Source organism: Cynocephalus volans, chromosome 6 (genome assembly GCF_027409185.1).
Source record: "Cynocephalus volans isolate mCynVol1 chromosome 6, mCynVol1.pri, whole genome shotgun sequence".
In the NCBI taxonomy this organism is placed as follows: domain Eukaryota; kingdom Metazoa; phylum Chordata; class Mammalia; order Dermoptera; family Cynocephalidae; genus Cynocephalus; species Cynocephalus volans.
The window spans coordinates 65,655,052-65,667,297 of NC_084465.1; the positions used below are offsets into that span (position 1 = coordinate 65,655,052).

General features: G+C 38.1%; 1 protein-coding gene across 6 annotated transcripts in view; it reads left to right on the forward strand.

The window, feature by feature from the left end:
- AKAP9 (A-kinase anchoring protein 9) overlaps positions 1 to 12,002 on the forward strand; it is a 136,493-nt gene extending 124,491 nt beyond the window's left edge. For all 6 annotated transcript variants that reach the window (XM_063100021.1, XM_063100023.1, XM_063100022.1 and 3 more), the window contains 10 exons: positions 36 to 704; positions 883 to 1,091; positions 1,407 to 1,512; positions 2,993 to 3,175; positions 4,247 to 4,447; positions 5,359 to 5,591; positions 7,924 to 8,009; positions 9,433 to 9,562; positions 10,132 to 10,271; positions 11,452 to 12,002. In XM_063100021.1, coding sequence (XP_062956091.1) covers positions 36 to 704; positions 883 to 1,091; positions 1,407 to 1,512; positions 2,993 to 3,175; positions 4,247 to 4,447; positions 5,359 to 5,591; positions 7,924 to 8,009; positions 9,433 to 9,562; positions 10,132 to 10,271; positions 11,452 to 11,489 — 1,995 coding nt within the window. In that variant the 3' untranslated portion in view covers positions 11,490 to 12,002. The remainder of the gene's footprint in view (positions 1 to 35; positions 705 to 882; positions 1,092 to 1,406; positions 1,513 to 2,992; positions 3,176 to 4,246; positions 4,448 to 5,358; positions 5,592 to 7,923; positions 8,010 to 9,432; positions 9,563 to 10,131; positions 10,272 to 11,451) is intronic.
- Positions 12,003 to 12,246: the final 244 nt, after the last annotated feature.

Genomic DNA, 12,246 nt, shown 5'->3' on the forward strand with positions numbered 1-12,246 from the left:
TAAACAAGTTCTTAAATTTGTTTTTCTCTTACAAGGATCTGAAATTTTCACTTGAGGGTCAGAAGCAGAAGAATGTTCAGCTGAATCTACTATTGGAACAACACAAACAGCTACTAAACGAATCACAGCAGAAAATAGAATCACAAAGAATGCTATATGATGCCCAGTTATCAGAAGAACAAGGTCGAAACTTAGAGCTTCAAGTACTTCTAGAATCTGAGAAAGTTCGAATTCAGGAAATGAGTAGTACCCTAGATAGGGAGCGGGAATTGCGTGCACAGCTGCAGAGCAGTGATGATAGTGGGCAGCCTCGGACATCCTTACCTTCTGAGGACCTCCTTAAAGAGCTACAGAAACAGCTAGAAGAAAAGCACAGTCGCATAGTAGAATTGCTGAATGAGACTGAGAAATATAAACTGGATTCTTTGCAAACAAGACAGCAAATGGAAAAAGATAGGCAGGTTCATAGGAAGACATTGCAGACAGAACAGGAGGCTAACACTGAGGGACGGAAAAAAATGCACGAGCTCCAGTCCAAAGTGGAAGATCTTCAGCGCCAGCTAGAAGAGAAAAGGCAACAAGTTTATAGGTTAGACCTTGAAGGAAAGCGACTGCAAGGAATTATGCAGGAATTCCAGAAGCAAGAACTAGAACGAGAAGAAGAACGAGAAAGTAGAAGAATTCTGTATCAGAATCTTAATGAGGTAAATTGGCACTGTTTCTTTTTACCTATTTTTTAAGAGTACTGAAGCCCTTTGATAATAAAATTTTGATATTGGATTAATTTATTGAAATAGTTATGTGCAAATTATTTAAAAATGAAATCTATTGAAGTTTATTTAGAATATAAACAATAATTGTGTTCCCTTAAAAAACTGCCAGCCAACCACATGGAGCTTAACTAGTGATCGAACTAGAAACTGGGTTCTTCAACAGAAAATAGAAGGAGAAACAAAGGAATCAAGCTATCCTAAATTGATTGAAATGAATGGAGGTGGAACTGGCTATAATCATGAATTAGAAATGATCAGACAAAAGCTTCAACATGTGGCTTCCAAGCTACAGCATCTAGCCCAGAAAGCTTCTAACAGGTAAGACTTCTCTGACTGATCTTTGGAAATGGCATTCTTAGATAGGCTGGACAGACCCCATCCCTCATTAATGGTAGCCAAGGGTGAGAATTGAAATTTTAAAGATAATGCATGTTTACACTAGGAGGTGGTATTCTTTAACAAAACTCATATATCTGAAAACAACGTTTTAACACCTTCACCAAGGGAAAGAGAACACTTAATATAAGGGAGAAGTGATGGGTGAAGCAGAGTGTCACCTGATCTGTAATGTTTATGTTAGTAAACACCCCTAATTGAGAAGGTGTGTTTTGACTTTTTGTCTTTTTTCAAAAGACTACAGTTTGAAACAGTAGATGATGAAGATTTCATTTGGGTTCAGGAAAATATTGATGGAATTATTTTACAACTACAGAAGTTAACTGGTCAGCCAGGTGAAGAGGTAAGACTTTTTTAAAGCTCTGTCTAAAGCATTGAGAGCAAAAATTTAATAGGAACTATGAATTGTTTGAAACTGGCATCATATTCTATAGAGGCTTAATTTTATCTTTTTATTTATTTTAAATATGAATAAAGTTTGCCTTTCCCAAATAGATCATGAAAGCTTTGGGGAAAATTAACTTCCATTATTGTTGTTGGATAATTACATTGACCTCTTATTGTATTAAGAGACCAAGCTCCTTAAAAGACTAGTCTGGCTTCCACCCTCACCTCTCCGTGAAACCGCCCTTAGAATCCTATCAGTGTCTTCACAGTTGACTAATCTGGTGAATCTTGTCGGTCCCTGTCTCTCTTCTTTGTAGCATTTGACACTTTTGACCTTTTCCATCTTCTTAAAACCCTCTCTTTCCATCAGTATTCTGTCATTTCTTCTGCTTCTTTCATCAGTCACCTTTATGGGTTCCTCTTTGTCCTGTCCTCTTCCATCTTGTTCTCTTAACTGTGATCTAACTATGAAAGCTCATCCATTCCCACAGCCTGAGCTGTCATTGGACTTATTTATCGGACAGATACTTACATTGAGTACCTACTATGTGTCAGGTACCGTACTGGGTTCTGGGGATACGAGAACAAATCTGACAAAAATCTCACCCTTATGGAGCTTATCTTCTAGTGGACTATGCTAGACCTTTGTCCTGTTGTCCAGGCTTATATTTTCAGTGAGTTAAACTGGATATCTTTCTATCTTTCTTTTGGAAAATATATCCCATAGTGACTCCTTAGGACACAGGCACATTTTAGACTGAACTTCATCTTCCCTTTCTCCTTCCTACTCCAGACCCACATTTCTGGTCATGATATCACCCAGTTTAGAAAGCTGGAAGTTGCCAAAGACCACTTATGTTCATCCTTACCCACACATCTAAGTAGTCGCTAAGTCCTGTGCCTTTTACCTTCTAAATAAAATCCCATGTGCTCTTTACTCTCTGTCCCTTAGTCATTACCTTCAAGCTGACTTTCAGCATTTCTTACCTGGACTCTTGCATCAACATCCTGACAGGTCTGCCTGACACCAGGATTTTATATTTTCCCTAATCTGTTCTACTTTTCACACTGCTACCAAAGGAATTTTTCTGACACATAAATTTGTTTGTGGCATGCTGCTGGCTAAAGCTTTCATGGTTCTCCATTGCCTACATGTAGGTCTATTTTTCATAAATTGAAGCAACCTTTACTCTTACCAAGCCTTGTAGCTCCCTAAAAGTAACACATTCTTGTTCAAGCCTTTGTGTTATTCCTTCTGCTTAATATGCCCTTCCCTATTTGTTTTCCTACCTGGCAAATTTCTACCTATTGTATAAGACTAATTCAAGCACCACTTCTTCGTGGAATCTGTTGCTCTCAGTGCCTGTTAACACTTTTATATACATTATTCACATACATAGGTGCTTGTGTGTCCTTAAGCCATTTTATTTTTTCAGCCCAGCTTAGTGTCTCCAAGTACTTCTTGTGGCTCATTGACTGAAAGACTACTGAGACAAAGTGCTGAACTGACAGGACATATCAGCCAACTGACTGAAGAAAAGAATGATTTAAGGAACATGGTTATGAAGTTGGAAGAACAGATCAGGTGCTATCGACAGACGGGAGCTGGTGGAGATAATGTACGTCTACTTTTAGCATGTCCACGTCTTAGAAGTAGTGCAGATTTAGTTTCTGCTATCTAGTTTAATTTTTAGTCCTGATAATGTAAAAATATAAAATGTCTGATTCTTAGTAGAATCTGGGAAAAATTTCATAGGGATGGCAATCAATAATAGTAATAATAGTAGCTATTATTTATTGGGAGCCCTCTCAGTACCAGACTCTGGGTTATATACATACAGAATCTTTAATCCACATCCATGCTGGTACATGAGAAAACTGAACTGAAGTCGCAGTCAAACCAAGATCTGTTTATCTCCAAAGACATACTTCGCTACATAGGCGCCAACAGCAGACACATGTAAAGAACTGTTTAAATGTGAATCCTGACTTTTTTCTCTTTAGTTATTTATATGTTATTATGTTTATGGCTTAAGAGAAAAATAAATTATGTATCTCAGTCTAATAAACTGCTCTGGGAATTTATTTAAATTGTTTCCATTTAAAAGAAGCTACAAAATAAATTGCATGTCTCTGTAATCACTCAATATAAAAACAGGAAAGACCTGTCAGCTATACAGTAAACTACATGAAAACACATCTGTGTAACTTCTGCAGGCCCAGTTACCTGTGTACGTACTGGTTGTTTCTTCTCTGCTTCAGTGCCCTATTTCAGGCACAGGCTCAACTTTTGGGCCCATATGGTCCATCTGTTAAGTCTCGACTTTTTAGTTCAGCACTCTGCTAAATCTGCCAAACCCTTTCTGTGGCTAGGCTTTCACAAGGACTTTTGGTTGTGCAGTTCATCTGATCATCAAAGGAACATATACTTAGTGTACACAGTCATCCCTCAGTATTCACCAGGGATTGTTTCCAAGACCCCCAATGGATACAAAATCCACGGATGCTAAAATCCCTTATATAAAATGACAGTATTCTTTAATATCATTTGAGATTGTCTTCGAACTTTCCGTGTGTGAGGTTGGAAAGCTAAGACTCTGTATCCAGCAGGGAGACACCTTTAATATGGTTAATTCAGATTTTTTTGAAAGTCTTGTTCTTAAAAATCACATAGGCTGTGGTCTCTGCAGTCTTCTAGGTTTTCATTAAGTGGTGGTTCCAACATCGATGCAATCATTGCTTCTGAAAAAGAAGTATGGAACAGAGAAAAGTCAGCTCTCCAGAAATCCTTAAAAAGGGCAGAAGCTGAAGTGTACAAACTGAGAACTGAACTAAGAAATGATGCTATACTTCAAAATCTGAGCCCGGATTCTGAACATGTCACTTTAAAGGTAGGAGACATCTTTCATCGAAACATATATTACAGCTGGTCCTCTGTTTTTGCCTTGTTTCATCTCTCACTGACCTTAACTGAACAGACTGAAGAAATTTAGGAGGTGCTCAGTCTGTGCCTCTTGGTCTCTTTAGTAAGTCTGTGTAGTGAATACAGGTCCCTAGCTGGTCACAGAAGTTTTGTGGAGAGGCATGTGCAGGACTGATACCAGGTTAAGCTGTATTAATGGTCACAGTGGCAGTACCCTGAGCTTGTGGTCCTACTTCCCAGGGTTTCTTCCCTAATAGACCAACAGTACTGTTACCTTTTCACTCCTAACAAAAGCTGTACTACTGTCAACGTAAGAGCATCGTGCCCAGTAAGATGGTAAGTCCTCTGAATAGCCTCTTTAATGACTACTGATGAGTATTGTAATAAACTACCTTAATTAGTTAACAAAATTCAAAACGGAAAGAAAAGTATTTAGAATATTTATTCTAACTATTGAGTGAACAAAAATTTATGACCCTTAAAGGGACAGAAAACATTAACATTTAAAAAGTTAAATTGATTAGTGACCATAATAAAAATAGCTCTATACAGTTTTTTTTAAAGTTCTGATGATAATGGGATGAACAAAAGCATTTGCAATAAATATGGTGAATGGGGGCTAAAATCCAAAATAAACAAAAAGTATAATTGTAAGTATTTAGACTCCATTGACTAAAAAGAGGCAAAATATAAAGGTTAAATTTAATTATCTTAATTTTCAACTTTGCTGATAAAGTAGAAAACAATGATATGGTACCTGACATTCTACTACCACCTAAATAATAATAAAATTATTATTAAAATCTAGGTTATCTTTCCCTAGATATCAGTTTGAATGCCTTCTTAATAATGTCTCATTCTTCCCTTCTTTAAATATAGAGAATTTACAGTAAATACTTGAGGGCAGAAAGTTTTCGAAAAGCTCTCATTTATCAGAAGAAATATCTGTTGCTGCTACTGGGTGGGTTCCAGGAATGTGAAGACGCCACCCTGGCCCTGCTCGCCCGGATGGGGGGGCAGCCAGCCTTCACAGATCTAGAGGTGATCACCAACCGTCCAAAGGGGTTCACCAGGTTTCGCTCAGCTGTCAGAGTGTCCATCGCAATTTCAAGGTAAAGTACTTGAAAGAAGGGCCGAGCCCGTGGCACACTCGGGAGAGTGCGGCGCTGGGAGCGCGGCAACGCTCCCGCTGCGGGTTCGGATCCTATATGGGAGTGGCCGGTGCACTCACTGGCTGAGTGCCGGTCACAAAAAAGACAAAAAAAAAAAAGTACTTGAAAGAAAATGCATTTTAATAATAGACTCTCTAAAAGGATTGTTTTTACTCTTCCCTCTTTGCTTTGTCTGTTGTACTCTATATAATGAATTGTAGGAGACATTTGCCATTACTAAAGTATGCATGCTTATTTCTTTGTAGGTCTTCATCCTTTTAGAGGGATACTTTATGTCATACTGTATAGACCCTGTGGAAGGGCCTTCCCAGGTGCAGGCAGCTGGTGACTCCACTGGCACATCCAGTTTGGGTTGCCTTTTAAAAAAAAAAAATCTAAATAGGCCCACGAACTAGCTCAGAGATATAAATAAAAGAGATCATAAAAGGGAAAAAAATGTCTTGAAGCATGCTCCTTAGGCTGGCATACATTTATTTTCTTTATTACTAAAATAACCCACTCTGGGTGCCCAGCTAGGGAAAGCCGAGGCATTGCTCTGCATTCAGGTCTGAGGTTAGCTTTTAGGGCATTGGACTTTGCTAGTGCCTCTGTTGCTCTTTTCTCTAGTAGTTCCAAGCTGGGCACTGTGGTATTCATTCCGTATGTGGCTGAAGTGGAGACGAGACTCAAACTACTTTGAGGACATGGCCCTCTGCAGTCCTCTCTCTGGTCTGGTCAGTATATACCCAGACCCCTAGGCTTCTCTGTGTGTTCTGCTCCCTTTTATTTCTCTAGGAACTAGACAAAGTCTCAAAGGAGTTTTGCTTTTTAAAGTTCTTCCTGTCAGGTTACATCTGATGCTGCTTCAGGGAGTTTTTGCCCCTTTTTCTTATTTTTCTTTCAAAAATATGATACAGTTAACTGGAAAGTGTTTGAGATCACCTAGTTCAGAGTCTCAACTTCCCAGATGAGGAAACTGGGGAAGGGAAAGGTTACAAAGCCAGTAGCAATAGAGCTGGGACAACCAGTCAGGTCTCCCAAGTCTCATTCATGCTGGCATTGTAAACAGGAGCTCAGGTTTTATCTCACTGTTGGCCTTAGACCCTCCCTGCCTGTACTACTCTACATTTTAGTCTCATGCTTCTAGTTCTCCTTTCTCACTTCTCACTCTTTTTATTATAGGGTAAACCAGGTAAGTGCTGGAAGATGCATTGATGAAAAAGAGATAATCCCTAAAGGCAGCTTACTTTCTAGTGGGGAAGACCAATATGCAGAGAACTTAGAAGACACTAAATGGGAGGTCATAGGACTTAACCAGTAATTTTGATGAGAGGAATTTGGGGAGGCTCCATGAAAACAGTGCAGAGGTGGCTATTGAAGGACTTCACTCTACCACCCTCTTTTTTTGTTGTTATCTTGTATATGTGTATTGTATTTTGACCCTCCTAAAACTGAGCCTTGAAACTGACTGGAATTAAGGAATCAAAACAGATGCTCCAAAAAGCTCCTGGGCCCAAGATGGGGCAGGCAGCAGCTTGTTGCAGCTGGTTCATGATACTTACACTCCCATTCCTTTTGTTTGTTTGTTTGTTTTTTATTTATTTATTTTATTTATTTTTAATTTATTTTTAAAGATGACTGGTAAGGGGATCTTAACCCTTGACTTGGTGTTGTCAGCACCACCCTCTCCCGAGTGAGCTAACCGGCCCTCCCTATACAGGGATCTGAACCCTTGTCTTGGTGTTGTCAGCACCACACTCTCCTGAGTGAGCCACAAGCTGGCGCCTCCCATTCCTTTTGAAGCCAACATTGTTTTTTGTCCCTGATCACACAGTCTCACCCCTTTTCCAGATTTCCCAGCTCATTCTTATTGCCAATTTCAGTCTTTTTGTTCTCTTCTTATCATACCTACCTGCCTTTATTCTCCATTTTTTTCTCCTCTTTTCATTTCTTCTCGCCCTTCCTTTGTCCATTCACTTTTTTCTTGTCTACTTTTGCTCTCTATGTTCTTGTGCCCCATTTATCCCTAAAGCCAGAACCTGATGCTGGCAACATAAGAAACCTCTGGTGCCTCTTGGGAAGGGGGTAAGTGGATCTTGAAGCCCTGTTATTCTGTACCAGTTGATTTTGCTGCAAACTAGGGGGCATTTACAGTTTAGATTAGGCAATTCTGTAATTATGTTGAAATTTGTTCTGTGTTCATATTTAAGCGTATGACTTGATTTTTGTGGGAAGTATATATATACTGTTACAATAAAGATGTGCTGTGAAACCAACTTTGGATTTTTTTTAGAATGAAATTTTTGGTTCGACGGTGGCATCGAGTCACAGGTTCTTGTTCGATCAATGTTAACAGGGATGGCTTCGGACTGAATCCAGGTGAAGTCAAAACAGCATATTTTCTCATGTTTATAATTCTCTAGAATTACTGTGTGTGTAATACCTTCCAAATAATGAATTCTGGAACCACTGTTGTCCAAAGACAGAACACTTATAACAAAGCTGGGGACCTCACTGTTTTAAGGAGAGTTATAATAATAATAATAATAGCAGCTAATTTTATGGAGCACTTAGTCTGCACTAGGCCCTGCTCTTTTCGTGTATAATCCCAATACTGTGATGTTAGTTCAATTGCTGTTATTCTCACATCACAAATGAAAAACTGAGCCATAGAAAGCACATGTCATTTGCTCCAAATTACCACCTAGGGAAGTAGTGGAGCCAAGACTGAACCCTGGCAGTCTGGCTCCAGAGCCCACTTTCCTTACAAGTGCATGTAAGGCTTTGGTGTAAGATAGGATTGCTGTTACTCAGCCTTGTGGAAGAGTTAGGTTTGAAGTTTTGATAATTTAGCAATATTTAGACAGGTCTCTGAATTTACCAATAGGTTATATGATAATAATAACAGTTAAAATTCTTTCTACACCTAGAAGTGGAAACAAACTATTAGGGTTTGAACATTTCAGGCATAAGGATGAGGTCAGAAGCTGGGGAGCACACAGTTTCAAAGACATACTGGTGCTGTGTATTGGTATTACAACACCTTTAGATATTCTGCCAGTAGCTGAGCAGCAGAGAAAGGGGGAATATGTTTGGTACTCATTTTGAAATATGCATACTTACACTGAAACAGCTGAAATTTATATCATGAGTTCTGTGTGTATTAAGAGTTAGCAAATCTTGATTTCAAGTTTTTTGCAATAAAGAGTCAAGCATTAAAAGGATTTGGCTACATTACTAAGTATTTTTTTTTTTTTTTTTAAAGATGACCGGTAAGGGGATCTTAACCCTTGACTTGGTGTTGTCAGCACCACGCTCACCCAGTGAGCAAACCGGCCATCCCTATATGGGATCCGAACCCACGGCCTCGGCGCTCCCAGCGCCACACTCTCCCGAGTGAGCCACGGGCTCGGCCCCATTACTAAGTATTTTTTATTCACACCATCTTTCCTCCCATACACTCAGGCACCCCTCACCTCTCATCTGGTTATAGCTAAGAAGAGGTCTTTTAAAAAGAAAATACCCCAATTAAATAGTATTATTTTCTTTGAGGCATAGTTCCAGATATCAGAAATACTCATATTCAAATGTAAACAAAATAACACTTGAAAACAAATTTTTGTTTGTACTGTTGTTTCTCCTCTTCAGCAAGAATAAGTGAAAATGATCGTAAATAGGAGATGGTAGTATAGGAGTGTAGTATAGTATAATAAATAGTCTTTTGAGCTGTTATCTGTTTTGTGGAAATTTTCCAAGGGCTTGGTATTTTTTTCTTCACAAGATATATTTTGGATTACTTTAGGTGCTGAAAAGACTGACCCATTTTATCATTCTTCTGTTGGGCTGGAGCTATATGGAGAACCAAGACACACTACATATCGCGCAAGATCAGATCTGGACTATCCTAGGTCTCCTTTACCATTTCAAAATAGGTAAGAATTTGATAAAACCTGCCTGAAGTAGTTAAATACACTAATACTTAACAGAAAAAGATGACCATTGATTGGTAGGGCTTTGACTTCTTTGCATTGAGATAGCTAGACATCTTTAATTATTTATAATTTATATAGTCTAAGAATCAAAACCAGTGTTTGAATTTGGAACTTGTTTTTAAGGCTATAGGAAACAGAACTGACCAAGTGTTATATAGTATATGCTGTGTTTAGACATTGGGACAAGTATTCACTAAAATTGATAGTCTCTGGCCATTGTGAAAAAACTCTACAGTCTGCAAGACAAGATGCTTTTATACATGTCCAGCATTTATTGAGGACCTCTGCAATAGGCATTGTACTGGGCATTCTTATGATGACTTAGCAGCTTCTTTGAATTTATTGAGAAGTTGTTTCTTTATCATCCCAAACTCAGAAGCATGGGGGATATAGATTAGGCAGTGTACAAGTGACCTACCTTTTGGGGGCAAGTCGTGAAGGCAGATTGGTAACTTAATTGCATCGTTTCTGCATAATTTGGATTCACGTACATATTTTTAATCCTGTAGGTACCCAGGCACTCCAGCTGATGTAAATCCTGGTTCCCTAGCATGCTCTCAGCTTCAAAATTATGATCCTGACAGAGCCCTGACAGATTATATCACTCGGCTAGAGGCACTGCAGAGACGACTTGGAACTGTTCAGTCAGGTGCTCTAAGTTTAACCACGTACTGGCAGCACCATAGTTCTAGGCCCACAGCACTCCTTTCGTTGTTTGAAACTCCTTGACCCTCCTCATTAGGATAATCAAATCTTCCAGTTCAGTTCGTGAGTTACCAAGTTGGCCAAAGCTTAAAACTCTGTAACCAGCAGAGAAACTGACTTTAAAGAATTTAAGTCAAGGTATTACTTATCAGCCCCGATCCCACTCCTCCCCAAAATGATTCCCTACTATTTTCATTTAGATTGATTAGACAAAATGCACAATGAGCACCAATGTGCAAGGTACTGTGAGGCTACAGAGCCTCCTGGAGAACAAGATCCTTAGTAACGCACGGTAGAAAGTGGTCAGGCATACAAATAAGGGGTGAGGGAAGCAGGCATTTGCTTTAAGCACTTCATGTAACCATCATCCCTACTACTAATTGTGTTTTCATGTATGATCTAAAAATCCCATCCCATTTAAAAGGCTTTGTAAGAATGATCTTTTATTTTTCTCTGCTCAAAACACCCACAAAAAACTCATAGTTTATAATAGAAGTGGATTCCCTGTTTGTTGTGGGAAAACCTCTTTTCCCTATCTCCCTTTAATTCACTCCTGACTCAAAGACTTTGAATCATTTAAGTGATTGTGCTCTAAGTTTTTACTTTTATTAAGGACCCTTTTTCCACTAGTCCCACAGACTGTGGACTGATAACAGGCTATTTTAAGTTAATAGTTTTATCTCTTATTTCAAGAAATCATTTGTGTAACGGAAGTAACTTGTACTAATAGAAAACTTTTATTATCTTAGCTTAGGTTTGTTTGTTGGATTGGTCTGGCTTGTTTTGTTTTGAGCATCCAAATTTCATACAAATCCAAAGACCCAGATGTTGAAGACCAAAAGATTTTTAAGATGTATGCGGTATGGAATCTTCAGCCTTCAGAACACTTTAATCTTAACATTAGTCACTTAACCTTGCTACAGCACCAGTTATATTGACTTTTAAACACATATTCAAAATCTCTTTTAGAAATCAGTTCAAGTATGAATAGGACATTTTTTTTTAAAAAAGACTTTTTTAAAAAGTGGAGGATAATACTAATCTGCCGTAAGTGAACCTAGTCAGTCTGATACAGGTAGCAGTTTTAGTTAAAATCATTTAAATGTCCTGTTTTTCTCTCACAGGTTCAACAACTCAGTTTCACACTGGCATGAGAAGATAATCCTTTGAAACATCATTAATTGAAATGATTTTAAACAAATTCTCTTTTGTAAATCAATGGTTCTTTTGTGCTTTTGTATTGTGAATATTCAATGGGACCAATAGGAACACAGCTTATGATTGTATACAAATCCCTTGCCAGCACATGAAAACATACTGGAATTTGTATATATAAGCATTGTGCATGTATTCATGCACAGTAGTCACTAAATTACATGTATATTTGTGGAATGCTAATTTAAATGATTAAATTATAAACCTTGTGTATTTATGAAATGGGTGAAAAGATTAAACTTTTGCATATTATGATACTGCTGAATGTGTAGCTTGAGATGTCCTGCACTTTTCTTAAAAGGCTACTGAAGTTACATGTTTCCATCTAATATATTTGCTACTGGTGATGAAGACAGATAATATCACTTGTAGAGACCTATTTTTGTATAATGGTAGAAGTTTTGAATTTTATGGGATATTTTGTGAAGTACTGAAATAAAAATGACCACCATTTGCACCACTCTGTATTTGAATCGTCTTCATTTTTTAACCGAGCTATATCATTTTGTTAATTACCTCAACTATGTAGGATTTAGGGATTCAGAGACAAAGTTGTCCTAATAGATAACTAGTAACTGTTAGATACTGTTAGGGTTATTCTCCCCTTCCTTTGAGGAAGAACATCTTCTACAAGCATGTGCCTTTTTATCAACTCTATGTCTATATATAGTGTTTTTAAAAAGCTATATTGGTATTTTCATGAT